This window comes from Trachurus japonicus, chromosome 1 (assembly GCF_045865225.1).
Source record: "Trachurus japonicus isolate A0001 chromosome 1, Traja_1.0".
NCBI classification, from domain to species: domain Eukaryota; kingdom Metazoa; phylum Chordata; class Actinopteri; order Carangiformes; family Carangidae; genus Trachurus; species Trachurus japonicus.
The window spans coordinates 33704212-33729646 of record NC_140907.1 but is presented as its reverse complement, the minus strand read 5'-3'; the positions used below and the strand labels follow the sequence as shown (position 1 = coordinate 33729646).

At 41.1% G+C, this 25435-nt stretch overlaps 1 protein-coding gene and 1 long non-coding RNA gene across 2 annotated transcripts; both read left to right on the top strand.

Moving 5' to 3' along the window:
• Window positions 1-3408: 3408 nt before the first annotated feature.
• LOC146992356 (basement membrane-specific heparan sulfate proteoglycan core protein-like) lies at window positions 3409-23092 on the top strand (the record flags this gene model as incomplete). Its single annotated transcript, XM_085790412.1, has 16 exons — window positions 3409-3802; window positions 4714-4932; window positions 5164-5517; window positions 5918-5948; window positions 6109-6395; window positions 6509-6769; window positions 7219-7473; window positions 7565-7822; window positions 7947-8207; window positions 11007-11098; window positions 11655-11715; window positions 15939-16295; window positions 21926-22183; window positions 22315-22575; window positions 22787-22874; window positions 23005-23092. Coding segments are annotated over 16 exons (3525 nt in total), but the record flags the coding sequence as incomplete, so codon positions are not given.
• LOC146992357 (uncharacterized) lies at window positions 8878-10428 on the top strand. The gene is made up of 3 exons (XR_015036547.1): window positions 8878-8982; window positions 9088-9184; window positions 10365-10428. It is a non-coding gene; the product is annotated as an uncharacterized LOC146992357 (long non-coding RNA).
• Window positions 23093-25435: the final 2343 nt, after the last annotated feature.

The following is a 25435-nucleotide window of genomic DNA, read 5'->3' as shown; positions in this document are numbered from 1 at the left end:
AGGTTGCCATGTTGAGGTTACCATGTAACTGTTGGCTGGTGGCTTTAAGGCATGGTCGCAGCTTTAACCATAGGCTTTAACTGCTCTGTGACACCCTCAAACAGATCTAATGTACGACAAATCTGTACTTAGTACGAGCAAAAGGTTTACATTTTCCGAACCATAAGACCTTGCTGAACGCGTCCATGTCACTTTGGTGTTTCTAGAGTAAAAATTGTTGATTGGGTCGCAGGTTGGAAACTTTGGGACGTTTAGAAAATCAGCGCCTACTTTTGAATGGGAGTCAATGAGAGGAGAGAGGGACCTGGCTGCACTCGGAAGCTCCCAGTTTAAATTGTGTTCGTCTCTCTGGTTTTTTGAGCACATGAAGAGATCGAGGATGAGCTTGTCTACAAGCATGCCCGAAATTATGTGTGTAGAGTGTAATCTGTGGCCGTGCTGACAGGATAGAGAGAAAAATGTGAGAGGATTTTTAGACCCTCTGTCACTCTGCCAACTGCCAACGTCCGAACATTCCGTCCCATTGACTTTCATGTTAAATCTGAATTTTGTCAGAAATTTTAATGATTTTAAAACTATACATATATCTGAAACTGTTGAAGATATCAATAAGCTGAGATATAGCTGAATAGTTGAAAGGTTTGTGAACAGTTTAAAAGTTGAATGAAGTCTGTAGCTGAAAGTATGCTGAAGCGATTAGAGGCTGAATGAAGCAGAAGATTTGAAGAGTTTGAAGACTGTTTCAATGTATTTCCTATGAGAGAAAAATTGCACAAAAAGTTAAATATTTTAAAAAGTATAAATAGTATGAAAGAGAAAAATAATAGCATAAATGTCCTGAAAAAGCTGCACGTTTTGATATATGAATTGTTGAAATAGCACAAAGTATGAAGGACTAGTTAAACGCAGAAAAAGGGAAGAAGACTCAGAATAATAATAAGTTTAAAGAAACAAAATGGCCGAACAGAATAACAATACTGTGAATGCTTCCAGCATTCACACTAATAATAATAATAATAATAATAATAAGTATAAAGATTTGAATAACAATAGTGTGAATGCTTCCAGCATTCACACTAATAATAAGTGTGAATGCTTCCAGCATTCACACTAATAATAAGTATAAAGATTTGAATAACAATAGTGTGAATGCTTCCAGCATTCACACTAATAATAAGAAAAAATCCACACAATAACAGTAGTGCCCGGGCTTCGCCCGGGCACTACTGTCCCTGCACTACTGTCCCTGCAGCTATTTCATAGCTGTTGGGACCAGTGCCCGGTGCGATTGCCCGTGGCCCTAACTAAGAATATTTTCCAGGTCTCACAATGATTACAATGAATATTAGTAAGTGATAACCTTCAACATCAAAATGTATAATTGCTCAACTACTCTCCCTGCATATGTCTCTAATTCTAGAGCTGCCTGCATGATCCAGATCTGCCACTACAACAGTGATTACCATTAGTATTATTATTGATAACACCATTACCTATTGGTATTAATGTTATTATTTGTTCACCATAACAACACACAGTATATTTACTATGTCCATCCTTCCTGTACCACCCCACCTTCACCAACTGGTTGTTTCCCTTTACTGGTTTCATCTCAATTGGTGAAACCTCCCATTCATCAGGGGCTGGATGTCCCTGTTCTCATGAGTATGTTGCAGTGAGTCAATATAGGCTACACAGTCGACAACACATAAACACATCTTAAGTTGAAAAATGATTCTGATAATGACCTTTTTCCATTTTCTTTTAGCCTTTGTTGCATTTCTGAACCTCAACCTTTAAGTGGTGAGTGTTATTAGGCAGTGAGGATAGTGCTGTTTAAAATATCTGTTTGGACCTGGTTCATCTCAAGGAAACTGTAGAGTTTATCTACAAATGTCTGTACCTTCTGTTTAAGAGAACAAGCAAACATCTACCGAGGCTCAAAATAAAGACCTAGGCGATGATGTTTCTTCTTCCTGTATGGTTTACAGTAGTCTACCCTTTGTGGTCTCCTATTACATGCAGAAGAAACCACGAGTGAATACTTATATACATGCCAGCAACCCCAATCTGACCACAAAGTGAACTGGAGAAACATTGCAACAAAATTTCTCACGTTCTAATAGTATATTTTTTTTTCCCACATGGTCTGCATTATGATTGACAAGTCCACTGGTTTGTTGTTTGGATGTCTTCATGTTAACTGGGAAATGGGTGTGAGCACTCACTTCTACTGATGTAAAGTATGTGTAAGACTTGTTGATCATAAAAATGGATATAAAGCTGATCAGCAGAACAATGTTTCCCAGCAATAATGATTATCATGCTGCCAGTCACATAAATATTGACTGTTACTCATTTAATTACAACATGTAGCTCTGTAATTAAAGTGTGTTGTTGATGTTTGCTTCCCCTCTGTTTCAGTGAGTCCCTCTGCTGAGATAGTGGAGGACAGTTCAGTCAATCTGACCTGTAGCAGTGATGCTAACCCAGCAGCTAATTACACCTGGTACAAAGAGGATGAAGACTCACCAAAAGCTTCAGGACAGATCTTCACCATCACTGACCTCAGACCTGAACACAGTGGGAATTATTACTGTGAAGCCCAGAGCACAAGAGGACGAAATAAAATGTGAATGTTTTTATTTCAGGTGAGTTCTGCACATTTATCATCACACACCTGTTAAGATATAAAAAAAAAATACTGATACAAAGAAAATTACCACTTCATCCTCCATCATACACTGTATTTATAACTCATATAATAATAGGTAAAAGCAGCTTAGCACAGTTCAGGCGAAGCGACTAAACACTGAAACAACACTGAAACCTTCATGCAGAACTTACTGCACAATTGTTGTATAAGACAGAATTAAAGATAGTACTTCCTACTTCACTGACACCTGAGAGTACATATGAAACTTTATGTCAACTGCTAAGAGCTTTCCATTTCCTGGCCTGTGGTCAACGCTGTATGTTAATAAGAAGTTATTTTTCTACCGCTCACTCTGCAGAGGACAGTGGCCAAGGTCATGTCTTTCTGCTCTATGCGTGGATTTGATTAAACTAATATATAACTTTTGTTGATTATTTACTTTCTGATTATTTCATTGTCTAAGTGAGACAAAAGGAGCAGCTATGAATTTAACAGCAGCAGTTACTGGACTTTTCATTTTCCTCCTCTCTGCACCAGGTAATGTATTTCCACTTTGACACTACAGACCATGAAGCACTGTTATTCAGACCAGGTGAGATTAGATGTTGATGGGTCAGTTTAGCTCTGCAGTCTTCTCTTCTTTGTCTCATTGGCTCACAGCGGGATGATGTTAGAGTCAAAGTGGTTTCGTAAAATTAGAATCAGTTCAGTTTTGTGCATGTTTACAAACTGGTGCAGTTTCACAATATTAAAATGTGACTGTGGTTTGTGCTGTGCTCTGTGTTACAGTGATACAGGGCCAGGATGACTGGACAGTGACCTGTGCTCCAACTCAGATCTGTGCTGTAGTAGGATCAACAGTGGACATAAGCTGCACCTACAGATACCCAGACTGGAGAACTGATGATGATACTACAGTTGGAGAAAGATTGTGGTTCACTAAATCCAGTGGTAATGAACCTGTGGATCTGAGAGCAGACTCAGAGTACTCAGGTCGTGTTCAGTATCTCTGTGGTGACAACGACTGCACTCTGAGAATCACAGACCTGAGAGAGAGCGACTCAGCTGTTTACAAGTTCAGCTTCACAACAAACAAACCAGGAGAGAAATACACTGGTGAAGCTGGAGTCACTTTGTCTGTCACAGGTAACAATTTTATTGTGGCCACGGGGCAAACACACAGAGGCACTGACCTCTACATCTATTTCTAGAGGCCATTTTTTATACTGTGTGTTTCTTTTTCTTCATCTTCTTCATCTTTCGTACCAAATTTCGGTTCATAACTCTTCAAATTTGTCACGATACATCTCATACAGAATGAATGAAATGAGTTCAAAGAACGAACATATAATTGGACGTCTACTGCTCCTGCCAACTTTCACCTTGAGACTAATTTTAAACTGTAAAATGTAGAACAAGTCTTGTCTATTGATGTATTATTCCATGTTTCGATAGGTATTATCATTGACTCTAATACAAATAATTTCTGAGAGAAGCAGATGGGACTGCTGTTCGCAAACTCGCAAGTGTTTCCAAAATATTTACTGTAGAAACACCAAAATCATATCAAAGCGTTCAGGAATTCCTTTCGATGCCCGTGGTCTGTTTTCTGTCAGGAGCTACTGTTTTGTCAAAATAGGCCTACAGTAGATGTGAGACCAGCACAGAGGCAGAAAATCGCTCTTTTTCCCCACGTTTCTGTCTGCCTCAGACAGGGTTGATTCCCACTTTGACAGATGGCACCCCCGGCAGCGGCCCCCGTGGCTCTCTCAAAATTTCTTTGAGGAAATTTTGTAGTTTGTTTTTTTTACCTTTCAAATCAACAGAAAGAGCTCAGAGTCTGAATCTGACTTCACAGCTCCACTTACTAATAATGACGTAATGGGCTTCAGTGTGAACTTTGGATCACATGATGATGACTGTTATTGCTGTGTGATCAGATATTCATATTCAGTCATATGATGACTTCAGTAAAGGAAACTTAATGGGTCAAAACCTAACTTCTGTGTATTCACACTGAATAAAAATAAAATTCCTTTTCTTCTTTGGAAATCCAGGTCTACAGGTGCAGGTGACCCGCTTGCTAGAGGACCGGAAGTGGGCAGAGATGAAGTGTCACAGCAGTTGTCATCAACCTGATCATTCTTCCTTCACTTGGTACAAGAATGGACAGAAAACTGGAACAGAAACAGCTTCATTTTCAGGAAACTTTGGTTATGAAGACAGCATCAACTGTGCTCTGAAAGGACATGAGGACTTCCCTTCTCCTCCAGTCTGTGAGTTTACTGTACTTCAGTCTTCCACTTACATATCACCACCTGGTGGCACATTTAACCTACTGCACATGACTGCATGTGTCTATGGGGGACTCAGTTTTCTCTTTCTATATTAACACCATATTTTTGTTTTCAACGTTGCTCTTATTCAACAACATAACTATGTCTTTAAACATAGGTTTAAATGTATGGGGAAACTCTGGTGGTTTAATAAAACATTTGATCTTTCAGGTCTCTTTGATAAATCCTGCATCACTGTGATTTACACTGACAGAAGAATTTTTGCCTCCAAAGGATCATCGGTGGAGATTTCTTGTACTTACAACAGTTTTTTTTACATTACATCAAAGTTCTGGTTCAGTCCTGAACGCAGTCGTCGTTGGCAGAATCCCTCAGAGCCTGAGGATCTTAGTAAAGACTCTGAATATTCAGGTCGTGTTCAGGTTGTTGAAACAGAGAGAGGACGCTCCACTCTGAGAATCACTGACCTGAGAGAGGCAGATTCAGCTCAGTATCACTTCAAATTCAAAACTAAAAAGTCTGAATGGGGAAACAGTTTACCTGGTACAACTCTGACAGTCATAGGTAAGAACACAAACCGACAAACACAGAAACTTTTGTGTATCACATTTTAATAAATCACCTTAAAGTGCTGTAATTGGATGTGAGGAGCTGCTATGAACATGATTAAATAATCATTGAACAAATCTTTGTAGATTAGTGATGAAGCTCAAATGTTTTTTGGAGTTACAAGGATTATATTTATCAAGCTCTGCAATTAAAGGTCCAGTGTGTAAAATGGGGGGAAAACTTTGACATCTAGTGTTAAGATTCTAGTTTGCAGCGCTCACTTGCTCGCTCACACTCACCCCTCCCATCGACCTCACTACTCCTTCTTCGTTCCTTCCACCTTCTCCTTTGTTGGTTTATTTATGAACGTGAAATTCGCAAAACGCATTTTCTGGCTGGCTGGATTTTCCGTTAGAGCTGCCATACAAACATGGCATCACAAGATGGCAACACTTTATAAAGCAAGACCCTTGCTATATGTATATAGCCTATAAAAGAATGATTACAGGGCTAAGAAAATCAAACAAATTTTATTTTATAGCAATTATACACTTACACAAATATAAACACTTTAACAGTTTAATCCAACACAACATGGCTGCTCAGGAAACACATGTTGATGTTTTCTCCTGCAGATTTTCTGAAGGTGCCGTCAGTGTCAGTGAATCCTCCAGGTGAAATCATGGAGGGCAGCTCAGTGACTCTGACCTGTAGCAGTGGCACTGACTCAGCAGCTAAATACACCTGGTACAAGAAGAACCTGACACTGCTCAACAAAGAACCACAGCTGGTCTTCAGCTCCATCCAGTCCTCTGACTCTGGAGAGTATTACTGTGAAGCTGAGAATCAACTGGGGAGGAAGACGTCTGAATCCATCTCTATTGATGTGAAATGTGAGTCAAAGGCAGCAGCTTGTAGAGAAAAGTACAGTAACATACAATTCATGAATCTTATGTTTTAGTTGTGACTCAGTGTTCGTGATGAACTTGTGTTAAATCATCTCCAGATGCTCCAAAGCTTCCCTCTGTGTCAGTGAGTCCCTCTGCTGAGATAGTGGAGGGCAGTTCAGTGACTCTGACCTGTAGCAGTGATGCTAACCCAGCAGCTAAACTCACCTGGTACAAGGAGGATGAAGACTCACCAAAAGCTTCAGGGCAGATCTTCACCATCACTGACCTCAGACCTGAACACAGTGGGAATTATTACTGTGAAGCCCAGAACACACGAGGGCATCAGAAGTCCACCTTATGTCTGAATGTTGTGTCAGGTGAGGTTTGCACATTATTGTTAGGAAGAAGAAGAAAACAAAGAATACTGGTTAAAACAATATAAGAGTTAATTTCCAAATCAGATAAACGCCAGAATGAGCTGACACTTGTGAATAGTGTTGTTTTCAATAAAGCTTTATTTTTTTGAGATACGTGTGTTTTGTTACATCTCATCTCCTTGGTCAAAGCCACTCACTTGACTTTGGTTTGACTGATATCACCTGGTGTAAATAATAATATATATTTTTTTAAACTGAGTTATCTGCTTTTGCAAATTAACTTTTCTTCTTCTTCTTCTTCTTCTTCTTCTTCTTCTTCTTCTTCTTCTTCTTCTTCTTCTTCTTCTTCTTCTTCTTCTTCTTCTTCTTCCAAGGAAACCCTACGTCCCATTGTGCCATTGCCACATCCACATTTTATTCTATTTTATGTTTTCATGTTAACCACTAACACTGTGGGTTCTTCCTCCTGTATCCAGCTCTGGAGGTGCAGGTGACCAGAACAATAACAGTCCATCAGTCTTATACTGAGGCAGAGCTGAAGTGTCTCAGCAGCTGCAGTCCAGCTGATCGTCTTTCCTACGTCTGGTTCAAGAACGGAGAGAAAATCAAGAAGGAGGGAAGTTCTTATACAGACAGGTTTTCTCCTGGAGACATGATCTCTTGTGCTTTAAAGGGACATGAGAATCATGGCTCTCCCCCAGTGTGTGAGTTTCCTCTTCTATGTAAGAAACAAAACACTTAAATCCAACACAACATGGCTGCTCAGGAAACACATGTTGATGTTTTCTCCTGCAGATTTTCTGAAGGTGCCGTCAGTGTCAGTGAATCCTCCAGGTGAAATCATGGAGGGCAGCTCAGTGACTCTGACCTGTAGCAGTGACACTGACTCAGCAGCTAAATACACCTGGTACAAGAAGAACCTGACACTGCTCAACAAGGAACCACAGCTGGTCTTCAGCTCCATCCAGTCCTCTGACTCTGGAGAGTATTACTGTGAAGCTGAGAATCAGCTGGGGAGGAGGACATCTGAATACATCTCTATTGATGTGAAATGTGAGTGAGAGCATGTATCATAAGATCTATATGAAACTGATTAGTAAGCAGAAACATGTTTTCAGGCTTTAAATGTTGCCAAACACATGACCATTGACTATGTTGTTGATGTTCCCTCCTCCAGATGCTCCAAAGCTTCCCTCTGTGTCAGTGAGTCCCTCTGCTGAGATAGTGGAGGGCAGTTCAGTCAACCTGACCTGTAGCAGTGATGCTAACCCAGCAGCTAATTACACCTGGTACAAGGAGGATGAAGACTCACCAAAAGCTTCAGGACAGATCTTCACCATCACTGACTTCAGACCTGAACACAGTGGGAATTATTACTGTGAAGCCCAGAACACAATAGGACGTCAGAAGTCCACCTTATGTCTGAATGTTGTGTCAGGTGAGGTCTGCACATAATTAGCCTGTTATTATTACTATACAGGGTAACCTCCTTTTACACTGTAGCTCATTTTATTTTTTCTCTCTCTCTCTCTCTCTCTCTCTCTCTCTCTCTCTCTCTCTCTCTCTATCTATCTATCTATCTATCTATCTATCTATCTATCTATCTATCTATCTATCTATCTATCTATCTATCTATCTATCTATCTATCTATCTATCTATCTATCCTTCACTTAAAGGTTTTAAAGGTGTGCCACAAGGGTCCATTTTAGGCCCTCTATTATTTACTTTATATCAATGATATTGTACATTCCCCCATGCCTTGTAATTAACATTATTACACAGATGACACAATTGTATATAGTGCTAGTCCCACTGTCAAATAGGTTGTCATGGATCTACAATCTAGTTTCAGTATGTTTCAGCAATCTCTTATTGACTATACATTTGTATAGAGCCCAGATAAGACTAAATGCATATTTTCTTCTAGATCTCATAAGACCAATAACAATATTGAGATAAATATTCTACAGAACACACATTGAAACAGTTTAGTAAATATCTATCTATCTATCTATCTATCTATCTATCTATCTATCTATCTATCTATCTATCTATCTATCTATCTATCTATCTATCTATCTATCTATCTATCTATCTATCTATCTATCTATCTATCTATCTATCTAGGAGTGCGGTGGAAGCTAATAGCTGTTGCAGCAGTCTCTGCCATGGCCCTAGTAATCATACTATACTCTGTCTTCCTCTGGATCATGTGAGCATCTGTTCTGTTTCCCCAAATATTTGTTCACAAACTCATTTAAAATCAGTTCACGTCATTCAGTGAGTTTAAACTTTTTAAATTAATTTCCCTGACCAGAAAAAAGAGGGGGTCAGAGCAGAGGTCTGAGGCTGGAGAGAGACCAGATCAAAGGGAACAGCTGAGAGAGATGAACTCAATCACTTCAGACTTACAGGTGAGATTGTGGTGTGTTTTCAGTTGTTCTTTTCTCCCTCTCTCAGGTAATTAACTTTGGGTTGGGTCGTCACCTTTGGGTGGTAGTTGTTAACCTGCCCATGTGGAAGTTATGGACTTTTGTCAAAGCCTATTGGATGAGCAGTGAAACGCCTTCAAAGGTCCAGTGCCCTTCAACTTTGGCACTTAAAGGAGAATTTTGGGCACCTTAATCGTTTTCCTAATGGTCACCCAAAAAACGAGACTGATTTCTTTACAAAAATAAATGGTTGGAGATATTTTGGATATTACCACTGCACTGCTTGACCGTTTATTTTTGTAAAGAAATCACAACAAGGAAAAAGTGTTTGTTTCTGTGGCGCTCTGCGATCGGATAGTAATGTCTTTCCAGGATGTTTCAGAGTTAGACTGTCTGAGGTGAGTGACTACATGCAAAAACAGAAAGTTTATATGGTTTATACTGTACACTATATGAGTTCAGTGGTGTCTTGTAAGGATTCCAGTCATGTACCATAGATATTTAATTGTTTTTTGAGTGTTTGTTGTGGTTGAAAGAATGGACCCCATAGGTTAGCGTTGTCGCCATCCCGAGCGACGGGTAGCCATGGTGTAACTCTGGTTTGCCTGCATCAATTTTAGTCCCCCCAGCACTGGGTGACCATCAGGAAAGGATTTAGGGGTCAAAAATGGCCTGAATTCTCCTTTAATGACCACCATGACCTTAAGGGTACATTTTCATGAGTTGAATATTAGATAAATGCGCTTGCCTCATGCAAGAATCTGCATTGTGTGGAGTAGTGGAGTTAATGTAAAATGGGTGGTTTGACAATGTACACGAGTTAATCACAAACCACCAAATTCTTTAATTTAAGTTCTTTATTTACGAGGGTGAGCAGTAGCCTACTCAATAACCTAAACACAACGTTCACCAGAAAACATTTATTGCGCTATTGTGGGAATAATAACTGGTTAGGGCAATGTCCTTTCTTTAAATGGGGAAATCTCCTTTTAAAAGCAGAATTAAGAACAATGTTAAAATTTAACAGTCCGAGAGCTCACGAACATGCTCTAATCTTTGTCCTCCGGCAGTGTTAGCACCATTTTAGCCACTGCGAGCCGTCCTCCACTCTGTTTAGCCTGAAGATCTCACTGTTGCTTGTGCTGCTTCCATCCCTCGCCAGGCCTCCACTTTGGCTGAACCGCTCCCAGCAACGCCCATAGACCTGGAACATAGGAGATGGCCAGCAGTCTATTCCACAAACTTTGGACGCACTTTCTCTGGTTTCAGGGTTTGTCTCAGCCTACAGCTAACAGAGTATTGGTTTGATTCATGTTGGTCAGGAAGCCATACAATTCACGGTTGTATCAAATTTCAGCAGCTTTGAGGGGTAGTGAATCAACTTCGTCTATGTTCATGTCCAGGACCTAAAACATGAAGAACTGCACATCTTTTCTCTCCTAAGTCAATGTATTTGTCCACTGTCTTCAGAGACAACCATCTGTGCAGCAGGATTATCATTACTATGACAGTATCGACTTTCCTGAAGACCAAGCTGTCAGTGTACAACAGGCTAGAGGACACAACAACATAAAGGAGAAGGAAGACACGCTTTTCTACAATTCTGTGACATTTGACCAGTGTGCCAGTCCAGCCCAGAGGTGAGCAGCTCCTCACACATGAACATCAGTATCAATCATTCTGGTGAAATGTTTTTTTCTTCCATATTTTATGATCACTCTTGATATTCCCAACTCTTACTGTACTTTTACAGCAGAATATTTTTTTCTTCATCATCTTGATATTTGATTAATGTCGCTCTCAGAACCAGAGGCCATGAAGCTTCAGAGGATCCATCGGCTCTGTACAGCTCAGTCAACAAACGGCACAGAAAACGCTGAGTCTTTAGTCAATATGGTAAATGTTTTTTCTATTATTCCTCTGAAAGAACATAATTGTCCCATCAACACAACACTATTTGAGTTTTGTCTTTAAATTTCTACAGAGTTGATGAATTATTGACATATTTCTGGTCAGCTGACCTCCTCCTTCTGTCTCCATGCAACTGCTCCAGCAGACCCACAGGAGCTGTAAGAGAGAAGAGACGTAATCCTTCACCACTTCCTGTCTGTGGAGGTACCGCAACCTGTGTCTCTGTGCTGGGTCACAACTTTGTTTTGACCTATCTTTGTTTTTTTGTTACATAACGTTTTGGACACACCACCTGTTCATCCTGTTTTTGGTGAACATTTTAGATTTGAAACAATCATATGTGTGTAATTTATGCTTTTTCTCATCTGAGTGTTTCTGTGTTTGCTGGAGGTGTGGACACTGGACACTGGCCTGAATAATATTTTATTTCGTATAAACAAGACTGAAAATTAAACCTGTGTACTGGTTAACTAACAGGTAAAGATGGTTTGTACCATTTAGGTGAAACACCAACATTAAGGGCTCTATTTTCGTAAACTAGGCGCAGGCGCGGCGGATCTGCCCTGCGCTTCGCCTTCGCCTCGCCAACGGGGAGTGTCCAGGTGCAGTTTGCAATTTTCGTTCATTGCACGGCGAGGCGCAGCGGGATGCAATCCCGCCTCCTTCCCTCCCACCGGCGCAAGTGGCATAGAGGGCGGAGAGAAGGCGTGGAGTGGGTTTAACACAGCCAAGTCCGTTCTTCACCAATCAAATGAGCTCCTCTCCTTTAAATCCGCCGCGCGCGAGGCGCAAGTTTGATTTCACCGTGGAAGAGGGAGGCAGGAGTGAGACAGGAGGAAACTGATGTTCTGGTCCGGTCCTAGCTCGCAGTGTCCGAATATATGGTCGCGCGAACAGACCTCACGGGCTGACTATGCAAAAGTAGTCTGGGAGGGAGGAGGTTACTGATATTGTTATCCAGGTTTGCTCTGACATATTGAGAGCTGTTGCCCAGTAAAAACAAAAACATACACACACCCATTTTCCATTAATAAAGACACTCATATTTAGTAACCTATATTTAAACCCGTGTGCACAGATCACAACATAAACAAATACCATGCGTAACTGGAATGAAATCAGAAGCAGCTGTGCGTAAAGGAGGCATCACGGAGCGTCTCTCTTTTTCTTTTTTCTTTAGAATTTAGATGCCGAGGCTGATTGTGGTTTGCTGAGAGAGATTATAGTTTATTTGTTTTCAGTTTTTCGTTATGGTCGCGTGACAATGTGGCCGTTCGCCCGCTAATAAATCAATAAGTAAATAAATAAATATAGCGGATCATCACAACGGCACAGTGTGTAGTGTCAACATAGCAGCGACATGCAGTCATCCATCCTCACAGTCCTGCTCTTGGGACATCCACGGCTGCTTTTTTGTCCCAGTCCCTCACTGGTTTCATCTCTAATTCAGGCTGAGTTTCCATTACGCATGCCGACAGCCTTTGATCTGTCAACAGTGTGACGGGACAATCGACGTGTATGTGCTGATTCAGATAGTTATAGGGGTTATTGTGATTATTAATTGCATTTAAATGTGCCTGGAACTGTGGAAACCTGCCTGTGAGGTCTTGGTGACGTGCACACTGCGCGCTGGGCAGTCAAATTACCACAGCGCTGGCGAGCTTTCGGCGCACTCTCGGCGCAGCCTTTTGGCCCGAAATTGTCACTGCACCAAGCTGAATCTGTCGACACCTCCCCCTGCTGCGCCACCACACCCATCTCGGCACACCGCAGTCTACCAATTTACCAAATCCGCTGCGCACGTTGTTGCACTGGAGGAAATTACCACTGTGCTGGCCTCGCCAGGCTTCGCTGCGCTGCGCCCCCCTGAGTTGCGCGAGGAAAATAGAGCCCTAAATCACTGAGGTTCTGGAGAATGACCATTTGATAATTGGTTGTAGTTTCTTCTTTCTGCCACTAGATGGTAGTAAAGAGACAAATGACAGCAAATCATTGACAACAGCTTGTGAAGCACAGTTTGGGTCAAAGGTCAAGATCACAGTGGTGTCACTCAACATGTAGTCCTTGTTTTGTATATACAACACTTTATTGTCCTGATCTCTTTTTTTCCACTTGTTTAGTAGATTTGTTTTTCACTCAGATTCTCCAGCTGTAAAATCACCAGATCAATTATATTTCCACTTTGTTTATTCTTACAACAATTTGTTTGGCTCTGACTGTTTCTCTGTTAGAAGAGAGGAGGTGATCAACATGTAAATACACTCACCTCATTCTCCTTTAGTCATGACCACGTGCTAAGAGCAATAAGCTGAACAACCAGCACAGTGCTTTGCTATAACATAGTGATAGAGTTAGGCCCAATCCCATTTCACCCCTTGGCCCTACCACTTACCCCTACCCCTCCGTTTTGCGCGTTCACGTGTAGTAGTAGGAGTGTCCCAATTCCCGTTAGGACAGAGGGGTAGGAGGAAGTGGTAGGGCTACATACCCCTCCAAACGGAGATTTTTCAGAGGCACACTCCAAACGGAGGGGTATGAAAAGTTTCCCAGAATGCATCTTGCGGCAACCGGCAGCGGTGGCTGTAAAACGAAAAGCTGTTTTATTTCTCACTATAGCGCTGTTATTACGTCACTTTATTAAGTTTTAATATTTTTTCATGCGAGAAAGTAACTGTTTAAGTCCAAAATGTGTGGTTAGTTTATCCAAATGACAGCTGGTTAGAAGTTTGCTCCAACGTTTTTTCGGAGAAGTGAAGCTCCAGGAGGAGCGGCTCCTCACAGAGGCAGCAGGCGGTCTGCAGCGCTGCTCCGCCGGCGAAAGTAGCCTACGTCCTCGTCCCGGGGGAAAAGACGATCGTTAATTAACTTATCCGCGGGTTTTTAGAGCTTTACCACCGGCTGGTTAAATTCTTTTTAGCATTTAAATCAGCGGTCCCCAACATTTTTATCCCGCGGACCGGTCACTGGTGGAAAATTTTCCCGCGACCCGGTGGTTGGGGACCACTGATTTAAATGTTGGTCTCATTGATGAAATCTGACAATTGTGGCAGTAGCATTGGTTTATTTGAATGAAAAGTGAAGCTTCATGGGTCAGACAGAGGAGCAGGCAGCGCTGCCTCTGGGCTCTGTACGTACAGAAATCACCACATCAGTGAATAAATGTTTTACAATTAACTGATCAGCCTGCATTAAGTTCTATCTTATTTTATTAAGTTCTATGGTACACGGCTGTTTGATTTCTGGCAAAAGCTTGGCGCATCAGCTTACGGAAAAGCCAGTGAGACTACGTGATGACGTATGCGATTGTTGAAGGGGTGTCCCAATTCGTAGGGGTTGACTTTCTACTCCTACCCCTTGTAGCTCCGTTTCAAGGGGCGAGGGGCAAGGGGTAGGGGAAGGGGTAGGGGTAAAAAAAAGAAATGGGATTGGGCCTTAAGAATATTATGGGGATAAAAAGAAATACAGTGGTCTACATCACATTTCTGTTTCTTTTGTTTTTTTATACTGTCATTGTGTTTCAGAAAGCCCAAAAAAACAATTTTTACTGTATTTTTTCATATTATTTGTTATGTACTAAACTGAATGCACACCACGTGATTGAGCTTGTGCTCTCTTGTCAAAGTGTGGAAACCTACCAGTTATAGGTTATTATACAGGTTGTTGGAGAACAAGCATTTTCTGTTAGAGTTGTAGTTGGATCCTGCTTCCACCAGATGGTGGTAAAACGTGTTTTTGTTTTATATCTTTATTCTTGACACCATGTTTTTTCATTTATCACTTTTCTATTCCATATCTATAACTTATTTTCCCCATTATTCATATTTACATTATTTTAATGTACATTGCTGACTCTGTAACATTTGGTGTGTTTTTTACAACAATTAAACACTTGTAACATACAAAAAGAAAATGTTTCAGGTCTCACAATGATTGATAAAATATTAATAAGTGATAACCATAAACTTCAAAATATATAATTGCTTAACTATTCTCCCTCATTCTGCAGGTGTCTCTAATTCTGGATTTGTAGGATCCAGATCTTCCTCTACAACACTGATTATCATAGATAGATAGATAGATAGATAGATAGATAGATAGATAGATAGATAGATAGATAGATAGATAGATAGATAGATGTTTCAATGTGTGTGTTCTGTAGAGTATTTATCTCAATATTGTTATTGGTCTCATGAGATCATATAACACTGAAACCTTCAGACAGGACTTACTGCGCTACTGTTGTACTGGACTAATTTAAAGATAGTTGTTCCTACTTCACTGACACCTGAGAGTGCATGTAAAACTTTCCGTTGTCGGCCGGGAGCTTACCATTTCCTGGCCTGTGGTCAATGCTGTATGCTAATGATATAGAAAGAAAGGATGTCTTTGGTCTGCTGCTCATACTCTGAGGACAGAGGTCAAGACAATGCTGCTGTGAGTGGAAGAATTTGAAGAAACTAATTTAAAACTTTTGTTGATTATTTACTTTCTGATTATTTAATTGCATCTGATGTCGTACAGTGAGATGAGAGGAGACGCTATGACTGGAACTTTTATTTTGATTTTCCTTCTCTCTGTACCAGGTAATGTATTTCCACTTTGACACTACACACCATGTCAGACAAAAGTAAGATTAGACGATGATGGTTCAGTTTAGCTCTACAATCTTCTCTTCTTTGTCTCATTGGCTCACAGTGGGATGATGTTTGAGTCAAAGTCATTTTGTAAAATTAGAATCAGTTCAGTTTTGTTGCAGGTTTACAAACTGATGCAGCTTCACAATATTAAAATGTGACTGTGGTTTGTGCTGTGCTCTGTGTTACAGTGATACAGGGCCAGGATGACTGGACAGTGACCTGTGCTCCAACTCAGATCTGTGCTGTAGTAGGATCAACAGTGAACATAAGCTGCACCTACAGATACCCAGACTGGAGAACTGATGATGATACTACAGTTGGAGAAAGATTGTGGTTCACAAACTCCAGTGGTGATGAACCTGTGGATCTGAGAGCAGACTCGGAGTACTCAGGTCGTGTTCAGTATCTCTGTGGTGACAACGACTGCACTCTGAGAATCACAGACCTGAGAGAGAGCGACTCAACTGTTTACAAGTTCAGGTTGACAACAAACAAACCAGGAGAGAATTACACTGGTGAAGCTGGAGTCACTTTGTCTGTCACAGGTAACAATTTTATTTTAGTATGTTTCTGTTCCAGATGTTCAGACCAACAGAAACTTACTAATCACTTAAAGGGGACATATTATGGAAATATCACTTTTTGAAGGCTCTTGAACATATATTTGGGTGTTTGTTTTGCCTTCCAGCCCCCAAAATGTGAGAATTGGCAAAAAAAATCAGTAATTTTCAGACTCCCTATTCTGTTAAAATCCATGTGGTTTTATGAGCTCTTCCCTCAGTTGACATACAATGATGTCATTAGTGTGCTAATGTGCATAGTACCGCCCCTGAGTACAGGTACCGGTAGAGCACTGGTCTAATGGAAGCGCCTCCTGATGGCGGAATATGGGTATTGCAAAAGTGCCCTGCATTGTTGGTGAATGAGCAAGTGTGGTATTTTCAATAATTTATGGACATTTCTAGATCACCCATGTTAATAGCATCATCGTGGACCCTTTACAGATAAACATTAACACATAGGCAAGTAAAAAAAAACAGTTGTCTATGTTTCAATCTAGGGGAGAGTGGGGTAATGTGAGACACCCCCTATATCTAGAAAACGGAACACATTTATGGTCATGTGACCATTATGTTTTCAAGCCCCTTCCATTTCCCCATGGTCATGAAGGAGAGGACCTCATGATGCTGTGGAAAACATGTTTTTTTCACAAAAATATGATTTTTGCATGTAAAAGTAAATTTTCTTGGTGTCAACTTAATCAACTGTTGTGCCAAAGCAAATTGATTCAGGTAGAAAAACTTATATGATACATGATGATGAACTACCAACACATAAAACCATGTGATGATGCTAGCTGAAAATTAGCCTGAATTTCTAAGAGAGGTAGTTTTTTCTAAAATGGGGGTGTTGGGGTAAAGTGAGACAAATGCTGCGGGGTAAAGTGAGACCATGGATGTATTATAATAAATCCATGAGTGAGACACTGTGAACACACCACACACAAAGATTCACACTAGAATCACGTCCCCCAAGCCAGAAATCTTGCGTGATCAATGATCTGTAGCCACACTGCTTTGTTATGCTAGGTGCTCTCAGTCAGCTTGTTTATTTATTGGTTAATTAAAGCAGAAGTAAGTGATATATTTGTGTTAATATAAGTCTTAAATAGTTATATCTTCCGACAGCAATCACTTACATAGAGTGTTTGGACTGAAACACGGGTCTGTCAGTCACTCTGCTCTGCTCTGAGCCGAGGAGAAAACATTTATCGTATCCTACAGTTTTTATCCAATGAGGAGAGAGAACGGCATGCAGGGCTGTGTGTGCAGCCAAGGGACGCCGTGAATGTGGCGACGTAGCGACGAGGACTGTTATGGTGCGTTCAAGGAAACTCGTTTTTTTCCGACCGTGAAGTCGTACCAGTTCGATCTGGTACGAGTTCACCGGTCGGAAGTTAGGAGTGGCCGTTATAGTGACTTTCACCGGTAAAACAGGTCGGAAAAACACGAGTGGGTTGCCTGGAACGCTACAAAGTCGTAAGTTGTGACTTGAAGCTGTAATTTACGATTTCAAAAGCCTGCCTGGAACGCAGCATTAGCGAAAACGACCGGACCACTTACTGCTTTAACTCAATTTTAGTCACATTCCACTTTGTCGGCTCCCCCACACACAAGAGGACTTTTGATCAAAATGGTCACCATTGTCGGGGCCTAAAATCTGACCTCCAGACTATCTAACTGGTTCTATCTGTCATTTGAATGTTAATTAAAACGTGTTGTATTTGATTTTGGTTTTGAGTCACTTTGCGCAAAAGTGCTTAATTGACCAATTCCCATGATTATGTTACTAGTCCGACATTAGTTTTGGGAAGTGTGGTTGTCAAGCTAGCTGTCAGGACTCTACAGGACGCTACAACATGTGTTGTTATGGTAGTTTCAGAGTGGAAAAAGTAAGTGGATCAGTTTACCCCATTGATTTTTCTAGTTTGTCTCAGTTTACCCCTGACCTGGGGTAAAGTGAGACACGAGACCACTTTTTTTTTGAACAATCATATTTTCACTGTCCTTCATCCTAAATACATTCTGATAATTTCCATTGCTAGGCAACATCCTGAATTAATGGGAAATGTGTAAATTTTACTGATAAATCATTTTAGCTCGCTTAGAGGGGAGCAAATGTAAAAAGTGTCTCACTTTACCCCACTCTCCCCTACATTTTATAATAAACAAATTCTAAGTGTAATTTCATATGACCAAGACACCTAAAAACAAAAACACGGCCGTTTTCATCACAAGCAAGTGGGCAACACACATACATTGGAGTGAATGGGTTTTCTGGGCATTTTTGCAATACCCATATCCTGCCACTCGGGCCGCATGACCCTACCACGGGAGTCAATGGTGGTGTCGTTCATAGATAAGAAAACTAGATGACTCAACCGCAGCTGTTTCCCAATGACAAAGCGTAGCCAGTTCGGCGGCCATCTTGGGACGGGCAACTCTCTCCCTCAGAGCATTGAGCCTATGCTGCATGTTCTGCTATAATGACCAGAACTTGCTCAGTTTTTGTCCGATTTCAAAACGGTTTGATTTTTATGAACGTCTATGCAGTTATGATGCAGCATATTTAGAATCACAGATAATTTTAATAATGTCTTTTTTTTGTAAAAGTAACATTATAGTGACATTATGCAAATAGTTAAAGTAATACCGTAGATGACCATTTAGTAGCCCGGGCGTTTAATATGCTAAATCGACTTGGACCCCAGGCGTTTATAAGAACCAGGCGCGTATTTGCAACCGGCTACAATTTATTTTTGCAATGAGCAGCACCAGACCATCATGCAAAGAACGAAGAGGTCACCATAGCACCACTGGAACAAAACTACTTTTTCCCCCGACGCATCTTTATTGACATCAGACAATAAATACAAAGACAGTTTGTCTGTGTAACCGCGACACAGGGAGCTGATCAGAGCAGTGTTATGAACGTTAACGGAAGGGGGGGTCGATCGCGGTAATTTCAACACTGTACATTAGCGCATTTATCCATATCCCTATATCCCTCAGTCTAGCGCGCCTGTGTTTGTGTGTCTGTGTGTGTGTGTGTGCGCCTGCATGCGAGAGAGAGCGAGAGGAGGGGCTGACTGACAGAAGAGGTGAGAGCCGGTGAAGCGCTGTTAAAAAAAACAACTTTTGTTTTCTGTGCAAGACTATGGTAAACACTTAATCGCCCGGGCGTTTAATTGAACCGGCGTTTATTATGCCAAATGAGGTCGGACCCCGGCGGCTATTAGAGCACAGGCGCGTATTTGCACGCGGGCGATTATTTGGTCATCTACGGTAGCTACATACTGATTTATTTTTCACAGAGTTATGAATCGTTTTTTTAGTGGAGATGACTGGATCACCTATCTACTGCGCTGTAACTGCAGCCTGAGTAAGAGCAAGTTGCCTGTCCTCATATGGCCGACTGTGAGCTACGCCTGCGTGTAGTCCGATCCACCCCCTTGGTGTCGTTACTCTCTTTTCCAGTGCTCTAGGTACCGGTAGAAGGGACAGGGTTAGCAGTTCCTCATTTGCATTTAAAGGTACAGGCACTGAAACCAGCCGTTCTGAACAGGGCTGTTTTTAGAGTAAGAAATTATATATTTATATATATTTATTTTATTTATATTTATTTGTGGAAATATGCCCCCTATAATAGGCTTCAGTGTGAACTTCAGATCACATGATGATGACTGACGGACATATGAATCTATGAGATTACTCTTCTTGAGCAGTGGTGTCATGGATTAAAAAACATATGTCCTTTTCTTATTTGAAAATCCAGGTCTACAGGTGCAGGTGACCCACTCAGTTATCTGGTCAGACCTGAAGTGTCACAGCAGTTGTCGTCCACCTGATCATTCTTCCTTCACTTGGTACAAAAATGGACAGAAAACTGGAATAGAAACAGCTTCATTTTCAGACTATTTTAATACTGGGGGAAGTTATTCCTGTGCTCTGAAAGGACATGAGGACTTCCCTTCTCCTCCAGTCTGTGAGTTTACTTCAGTCTTCACTTACATATCACCACCTGGTGGCACATTTAACCTACTGCACATGACTGCATGTATCTATAATATGGAGGACTACGTTTTCCCTTTCTATATGTAACACCATATTATTGTATTGAACTCTGCTCTAATTCAACAACACAACTGTGTCCTTAAAGGGACAACAAGGAGTTTCTATTTGGTTATAAAAAAGTCTCACGTTAATGTGGATGAATCTCCGCTACCCACACTTGTTAATGGGCCCATTTTCGATAAATATATAGTTTTGTCTCTATCGTTATTTTGTTATTATTAGTGGTGGCGGAAATGCTGGTCGAGCCGACCAGCGTTTCTTTACTTTCGGTTTCGTGGTGAGTCATGAGAGTCACACCGCCGAAACGTCGTTTATGGTCGGAACTACGACGGTATCTGATCGTCTTCGAACCTCTGACTTTAATTCTTGATGAATGAAAACATGAGTCCGTCTTGCGCCGGTCAAAGAATTTCACGGTGTGTGCGGAGGCGCACCGTTCCAAAACTCCTCGTTGTCCCTTTAAACATGTAGGTTCTACTCCGGTTTTATAAAACATTTCATCTTTCAGGTGTCTCTGGTGATTCCTGCGACAGAGTGATTTACACAGACAGAAGAATCTGTGCCTTCAAAGGATCATCAGTGGAGATTTCTTGTACCTACAACAGTTATTATGATGTTAAATCAAAGTTCTGGTTCAGTCCTGAACGTAGTCGTCGTTGGCAGAATCCCTCAGAGCCTGAGGATCTTAGTAAAGACTCTGAATATTCAGGTCGTGTTCAGGTTAATGAAACAGAGAGAGGACGCTCCACTCTGAGAATCACTGACCTGAGAGAGACAGATTCAGCTCAGTATCACTTCAAATTTAAAACATTATGGTTTGAATGGGGAAACAGTTTACCTGGTACAACTCTGACTGTTACAGGTAAGAACACAGACTGACAAACACAGACACATAATTAAAACGTTTGTGTATCACATTTGAATAAAGAACATTAAAGGGCTGTAGTTGAATGTGAGGAGCTGCTATGAACATGATGGAATAATCCTTTAATAAATCTTTGTAGATTTGTGAAGAACCTCAAATGGCTTTTGGAGTTACAAGGATTATGTTGCTCTGCAGTTACACAGGGAGATTACTGAGTATTTACAATAGAGAGAGACAATATTAGAAGGTGCATTATCAGAACAAAGAATACAAATCTGATTATCACATCCACTTTTTATTCTATTTTATGTTTTCATGTTAACCACTAACACTGTGGGTTCTTCCTCCTGTATCCAGCTCTGGAGGTGCAGGTGACCAGAACAATAACAGTCCATCAGTCTTATACTGAGGCAGAGCTGAAGTGTCTCAGCAGCTGCAGTCCAGCTGGTCGTCTTTCCTACGTCTGGTTCAAGAACAGAGAGAAAATCAAGGAGGAGGGAAGTTCTTATACAGACAGGTTTTCTCCTGGAGACATGATCTCTTGTGCTTTAAAGGGACATGAGAATCATGGCTCTCCCCCAGTGTGTGAGTTTTCTCTTCTATTTAAGAAACAAAACACTTTAATCCAACACAACATGGCTGCTCAGGAAACACATGTTGATGTTTTCTCCTGCAGATTTTCTGAAGGTGCCGTCAGTGTCAGTGAATCCTCCAGGTGAAATCATGGAGGGCAGCTCAGTGACTCTGACCTGTAGCAGTGACACTGACTCAGCAGCTAAATACACCTGGTACAAGAACAACCTGACACTGCTCAACAAAGAACCACAGCTGGTCTTCAGCTCCATCCAGTCCTCTGACTCTGGAGAGTATTACTGTGCAGCTGAGAATAAGATAGGGAGCAGAACGTCTGAATACATCTCTATTGATGTGCAGTGTGAGTGAGAGTGTTATAAGATCCATATGAAACTGATTTGAACTAAGCAGAAAAATGTTTTCCAGCTTTAAAATGTATTATGCTGCCAAACACATGACTATTGACTATGTTGTTGATGTTCCCTCCTCCAGATGCTCCAAAGCTTCCCTCTGTGTCAGTGAGTCCCTCTGCTGAGATAGTGGAGGGCAGTTCAGTGACTCTGACCTGTAGCAGTGATGCTAACCCAGCAGCTAATTACACCTGGTACAAGGAGGATGAAGACTCACCAAAAGCTTCAGGACAGATCTTCAGTATAACTGAATTCAGACCTGAACACAGTGGAAATTATTACTGTGAAGCCCAGAACACAAGAGGACGTCAGAAGTCCACCTTATGTCTGAATGTTGTGTCAGGTGAGTTCTGCACATTCATCATCACACAACTGTTTACTGCACCACAGCTCATCATCATAAAAAACTTTAACTCTCAGGATTTTGAGTCGTCTTGTAGCTGTGAACTGAGACCTCCATCATACTGCACATGGACGACACTGACTGACAGCATCACCTGACAAACTGACCCATCAGTCTCTAATATCTCCTGTCTGTTGTTCTCACTTTCCAGGTGAATCAGTAATAAACATGAACATCATCAGGTTGACTCTGATGGTCCTGATGCTGATCCCACTGGTTGTCTTCTGTCTGTGGGCAAGGTAAAACTATAAAAATCCATCAGTTCACTTACTGCTCTTTAATTTTCTTCTTTAAACTTCCTGTAGTTTTTGGTTTTATGTAATTGCATCATTTTACATTTTATGTTTGTTGTTGTTGGTTTGAATTCAGGAAGAAGAAAACTCTGAGTTCAAACCCTGAACCAAATGAAGCTGTAGAGATGATGGAGGTGAGAGACAGAGAGGCTCTACAACACTAACAGAACTTACTCCAACATCATCACAACTTGACTCATCAATGCTCTGGAAGCTGAAGTGAATTTATATTTTAACTGGAGAAACCAGTGATAAAATGTGATTGTGTGCAGGTTTGATGAATGAGTCTCATTTTGTCCCCTCTGTCCATCAGGTGGACTCTTGTCCTGTTTATGAGAACATCATCACAGACAGAAGACACAGAGGAGCAGGAAGACCTGGTGTGAAGTTACAGTCAGGTCAGAGCCTCTCACATTCAATAACAACAGATCAATAACATGCAGACTCCACATTTATAATTACAACTGTAACTTTACACAGGTTTTATCTGATGTTTTTAGATGCTGTTGAAGTAAAGGTGGGACTCACCTGATGGAAACAGGAAGTTGTCCAACAGTGACATCATCTTTATGTGGCGATGCGAGGGTTATTTCTATGTTACTATTATGTTACATACTAAATTTGTTGCCAACAATGCCACCTTGGGTTAGGGCCCAAGGACCCGTACTAAAGGTCAACCATCACCTACTGAAGGACACTTAGGTTCGTTCACTCAGGGAGGGTAGGAGAAAGAGTTCAATGATCACATACAGAATTTTATTTAAAATGACAAGGTTTGCAAAAATGAAATTAAACACAGGAGGCCCAGGAAAAGGGGGTTCACGGCTGAGGCTTACCGGCCGGAGAAGGGGTCAAAAGGGGGAAGGTGAAGTCCAAAAGAAAAGAATGTGGTGGTGATCCCCGTGTGTGTGACCCCCGTTGGTTTGGACTATAGGTTTATTTTGTGTGCACATATGTTTGTTGAGTGAGTGGGGTGCTCTCCTATTTCTTTCTTGGCTGTGGGTCTTCTTAATGAAACTCCAATGACGGCCAATTCAGGTTTGATAATTTATTTGCTGCACTGTGATGTATTTTTTGTTTGTTTTTTTAACTTCTCGTGAGCTGTAATATTTCTGCATGGCAACAACTGCACATTATATTTCTTTTCTGCATGAATTCAAGTTGCATGTCTTTATTTAGCCCCTGGAATGTTTCTTTTGTAGTTTTAGTGACTTAACTCTGTCACTAGGCATCAGTAAAGAGTTATATTTTATTGCTAACACACTTTGTACTGTCTCAGTTCTTCCTCTGTGTATACAATGTCTTCAACAAACATGTTTCAAGTTATTTTATGGTGGATTTGACAATCTTCAACATCAAAATGTATTATTGCTCAACTATTCTCCCTCATTCTGCCGATGTCTCTAATTCTGGAGCTGTAGGATCCAGATCTGCCACTACAACACTGATTATTGATAACACCATTACCTATTGGTATTAAAGGGATAGTTCACCCTAGAATGATATTTCGCTCATTATCTACTCACCCTCATGTTGACTAAGGGCTGGAAGAATTTTCAGAGTCCACCGTCCCTTCTCTGAGTTACAGGGGGTCTTGGCGTAGCAGTGCATTTCAATGCAACGGTTGCAAAGGGACACCAGAGCTCTTCGTAAAAAAACACACACAAAAAAACATCCAAATACCTCCATGATGCTCGTATGTAATGTCCGTCTTGTGCTGAAGCCCCAAATTGCGTAATTGTCCCGAAAAAAATTAAATAAGTCTATATTTTAAGCTTGTTTGTAGCGGAAGCTTCTCGAAGCTCCTCTTCCTGGTCCGTCCAAATCTCGCGTGATTTGCGCCGGCGTCAGTGCGGTTACTGCGAATCACGCGAGATTTGGAGTAGATAATGAGCGAAATATCATTCTAGGGTGAACTATCCCTTTAATGTTATTAATTGTTCACCATAACAATACACAGTATATTTACTATGTCCAACTTCCCTGTACCACCCCACCTTCACCAACTGGTCAAGGCAAAACATAAACTGGTCCATCCATGTGTAACGGAGGTCCATGGGTGTGCCACAGTGACAGGTTGTGGCGGTTAAGGGTACTGGAAGTAAACTCACTCACCCATAAAAAAAAACGTGCTAGCCCATGTGCCAAGTGGTTGTTAACCTCTTAGCGAAATGGTTAACATCGTCGCCTGTGTTGCGAGAGACCGCGGGTTCAATCCTCGCCAAGGGCAAGTCTGAACCCACATGGGTCACACATGTATTGGGTTGTTTCCCTATACTGGTTTCATCTCAATTGGTGAAACCTCCCATTCATCAGGGGCTGGATGTCCCTGTTCTCATGAGTATGTTGCAGTGAGTCAATGTAGGCTACACTGTCGAAAACACATAAACACATCTTAAGTTGAAAAATGATTCTGATATTGACTTTTCTTTATTTTTCCTTTAACCTTTGTTGCATTTCTGAACCTCAAAATTAAAGTGGTGAGTGTTATTAGACAGTGATGATAG